Raw genomic sequence first — 4,096 nt, 5'->3', positions numbered from 1 at the left:
TATATATATATATATGTTTTTATATAACATGTATATATATGTTTTTCCTACGTATACATTCCCCATATCGGTACTTTATGACTTTCTGGTTGATTTCCCCATAGAACTCAAACAGAATCACAAGAAGAACCCTAAACATTCCCCCTCGTTAACATATACTATATAAATGTTCTATGTTAAAGCAGATGAACAATATTACTTTTAAAATGGAAATAATGGTATTTATACTGCTAAGACAGAACCTAAATTTCTGGTCTGTTACTCCAGGTATCAACTGAGCTAGAATGACACCCTCATCAGGAGTGATACACCAGTGAGCTGGGGGAGTGCTTTCATAGAAAAACTTCCAGAGAAGTATTTGAAGAATGATGCACCTTACCTGCTCCATCTTCACAGCAGATATAATTTTATTGCTTTGTATGAAGCATCCTGATACAGATTGTGCTGGCTGACCAGGATGGATAAATGAAAACGTATTCAGTGGTAACAGGCAGATGTATTACATTCACTTATACTTGCAACCTGTTTAGCATAATCTTTTAGGAATATTTTCTGCAGATGTTATCTGTTACAGACATTCAATATATTTAAGCATTTTCTTCACAAATGTGAGAGCCTGCAAAGCAGTCAGCTTTGACACTTAGAACAGCTCCAAAGTAGAGAAATTGGCCCTAGTCCTTGCACTGAGTAAATTACAGTAAGGTGAGAACTCCAAATGCATTTAAACTGTCTGCAGAGAACTGCAAATCTGATGATACCCCCAAGGATAAATTTTCCTATGTTGATTTGCTGCAGCGAGCAGAAATAGTGTGAGAGGCGGTATCCTATGCAGTTATTTTCAAATCTATTGCTGCTTCTAACTTTCTTCCACTGCAGTTCTTACTAGCTCATGAACGCATCTCATTTCTGACTTTCATAATCCATAAAATATGAATTTGTTGTAAATTATGGCACAGTATTTTTGGAAAATCCTTCAGTAAGGCAGTCTTTCCAGAAATCTGAAAAGCAACAAAAAAAAACAATAACAACAACAACAAAAACATAGCTTACCATCAGCTTTAAACAAAAATCTAAAGTACAGAAACCCACAAGGTATGGGTAAAAATTTATGATCCTTCCAATAAGTACTTGCTGATATTTTATTCCTGAAAATTCAAGCAGCTGATTACAACTTTCAGTATTCAAAAATCAGCAGCAAGAAAGAAACAGAATCAAACAGATGTGTTTTTCTGCACACACAGAGTCTGTCCACAATTGATTAGAACATCTGGAATCTCTCCCTTTCTAATTCGCAGGTGACTGTTACTCTGATTCTCCATAGCGTTTCTGTTCTTTCAGTTATATGCTCACACCATCTGGGTGGTGAGCTTCCAGAAAGAGATGTTTCCAATACTTCTGGAACTTTTGCTCATCTATATAACTCATTTTTCATTTAGAAAATTTACACAAATCAGCTTTTGCTACTGGCCAAGCTAAGAAGTTACCAATTTTACTAATTACAGATTATATTATCTATTTCTTTTAACACAGAGTTTTGCTTCCTAACTTCTAAGGTTTCTGCCTTTCTAAGAAATAATTGACCTTTTCATTAATGCACGAATAATATAAACCAAGTAGAACATAAACACTGCATGTAAGGTGGGCCCTCATTCTGGTCAGTAAAAGGAAAATTATGAAGTAAGTACAGGTAAGGAAAAATTTTCTAATAAGCTTGAGAAGACAATTTTTTTTGTTTATGATCAGTTTGCTTGACTATTAAGAGGAAAGAAAAAACACCTTCAAAAATCCAATTGTGTTTAAGTTCCTGCTATAAGATCAAACATTTACAGTGCATGATATTTTTCAGAGAGCCTGCAATACTGTTGTCAGATGTTGATTTTCTGTATTTAACCTTTCTCTTGGTATACGTGAATGTTAGATGAAATTGCATACCCTCTGTAAATTAAAAATGCCCTAACTTAGAAACATGTGGTTAAAACTGCCATCAAATTTTCTTGAATAGCGCAAGTGACAGCCATAAAACCAGAATATCCTTATATGGCTTATTCCATTTGGAAGGTACAAATATTCAAATAGGTTTATTATAGGGCACAGCATATTATCAATTTAGCTATGCTCAAACATACATCCGCTGCATGTCTCAAGCTGACCCGTTAGAGATAATCAATACATCCAACATCCCATAATTTGAAAAGCATAGTTTAAACTAGCAAAATTAAGTCAGTGGGGCAGATTTGAAAGTTTCAGCTGTAAAGTGCTGTGCTGATTTGCCTTATTAAACACATCCAATAACAGGCACTGTTTTTAGTAAGTCTGTTTGTATAAGCAGAAGGACTAATAGCCTTAACAACCTGGCAGGGAAAAAAGACTTCATAATTCAAAAGTCCCAACCTTGCTCCCTTTTATACCAGTCTGCTGTTTACACATTCAAAACATAACCAAGCCCAGAATAATCGGTATTTGCCCACAATGTCTGATTTAGTACCTTTGTCATCATTTTAGTTTCAAGCTTCAGCACCAAAATAAAGTATTTCACAACTTATTCATCATGAATGTTTGCACTTCAGTTGACACAGCACAGGAGAAACACTGAAAAAGAGCTCTATAAGAAGTGAAGCTTCAGAGTTAATTGTTACCATAATTATTTTATGAGCAACCTAATTACTTTTGAGTCTTCTTTTTAGTCTTTCAGACAGGGGAAGGGGACTGTCTGCCCATGAAGAAATCAGAACATCACTGTCAACTTGCTGTGCAGGACTGGAACCTGTGCCCTGAAACAGTTGTTCTGAATTTTGGAAACAATCAACTTCAACTACAGAGGAATTTTTTGGAGATACTTCCAATGACAAATTCCCACCAACTTGCTTAAAATTGGTGGTTTTCTCCATCCCTTTAATTACAAGTGCTGAGTCACTGCTTGTACTTTTGCTACTAGCAGTGTTATATCTTTTCTTTGTAAAAGTTTTTTTAAACTGGCCAGGGTTCAGTTGCCTCTTCTTCTGCTTACATACTGGATTTTTATTCATGTTCCCATCATCACTGTCCTCGCTAGAGGAGCATTTACTCTGACACACACTCTTAAAAGAAGTTTTCCAAGCAGTCTGAGTACAAGTTTTTGTTACGTTACGGACAGGAGCAACATTTGCTGGCAAAGGAAGAGGCAATGGAAGCACTTCACACACAGTATGCAACAGCTCTGTTGTTTGCCCACTGGGGACTAGAGATGTTGAACAGCTTATAATACGGTCTTTCTGCATCATTTCATGCTGGGTGTCGCTTTCTTGAGAAACAGGTGCACTGGATTCACTTGCACAGGTTTCTGGGAACACATTTTTAGTGTCTTGTACTAGTTTATTTAACTGACATGAGGACGAGAGATCATTATCAAGTTTCAATGCTGCTTCTGTGTGCTTAAAATGTTTGAAAGGCTCCTGTTGCTTTACATCTTCTGGCAGCACAGACTTTGATGGAACAGAAGTCTTCTTAAATATACGCTCACTTAAAGACAACTTTTCAGGTTGCTCCACGTGGCCATCTGAAAACAAGTCATCTGCACTATCAGAATGATCTTGATCTGACTGTGCACCAGAATACTGCAAGCTATTTTTTACTGTTTTGTGATGTAGTGAATATGAGTGTTTTATGTATGCAGTCAAGTCAGGTGCTGGATCACAGGTATTATATCCATGGGTTGGTGAAGTGCTGAAGAAGGCTCCTTTCCCATCAGTACTGCTCAGTTGTGGATCAGCTGTAACAGAGGATGACACTCCTGAGTTTTTAGTAAATTGTGCTGGTGCTACAGATGAGTCAGTCAATGTACTCTTTAAGTGCAAGCAAGGTGATGCTGTCTGAGAAAGTCCAACCGATTCTGACATTTGAACAGATGTTACACAAGAAGCTGCAGCTATTGCTGGATCTTTTGATTCCGTGCTTCTCTGGCATATCTGATACTCAGGTGGAGTTTTTCCATCAGACGTGTGATCTGGCACAGGAATAATTTCATCCGCAGACTTGAAATTCATTTGAGACAGAAAATTGGTAACTTCACCATAAGCATCCAATAACTCCTTTTCTTTTGGTCTGTTTTTCTTGTCTG

The 4,096-nt window shown here is 36.9% G+C and overlaps 1 protein-coding gene across 1 annotated transcript in view; it reads right to left on the bottom strand.

Moving 5' to 3' along the window:
* Positions 1–383: 383 nt before the first annotated feature.
* The window catches only part of LOC109366380, a 4,642-nt gene continuing 929 nt past the window's right edge, over positions 384–4,096 (bottom strand). Inside the window, exon 2 of the mRNA XM_019613606.1 lies at positions 384–4,093. Within this exon, the coding sequence (XP_019469151.1) occupies positions 2,658–4,093 (1,436 nt within the window). The 3' untranslated portion in view covers positions 384–2,657. The remainder of the gene's footprint in view (positions 4,094–4,096) is intronic.

Source organism: Meleagris gallopavo, chromosome 2 (assembly GCF_000146605.3).
Source record: "Meleagris gallopavo isolate NT-WF06-2002-E0010 breed Aviagen turkey brand Nicholas breeding stock chromosome 2, Turkey_5.1, whole genome shotgun sequence".
NCBI classification, from domain to species: domain Eukaryota; kingdom Metazoa; phylum Chordata; class Aves; order Galliformes; family Phasianidae; genus Meleagris; species Meleagris gallopavo.
This window is presented reverse-complemented; position numbering and strand designations above follow the sequence as displayed.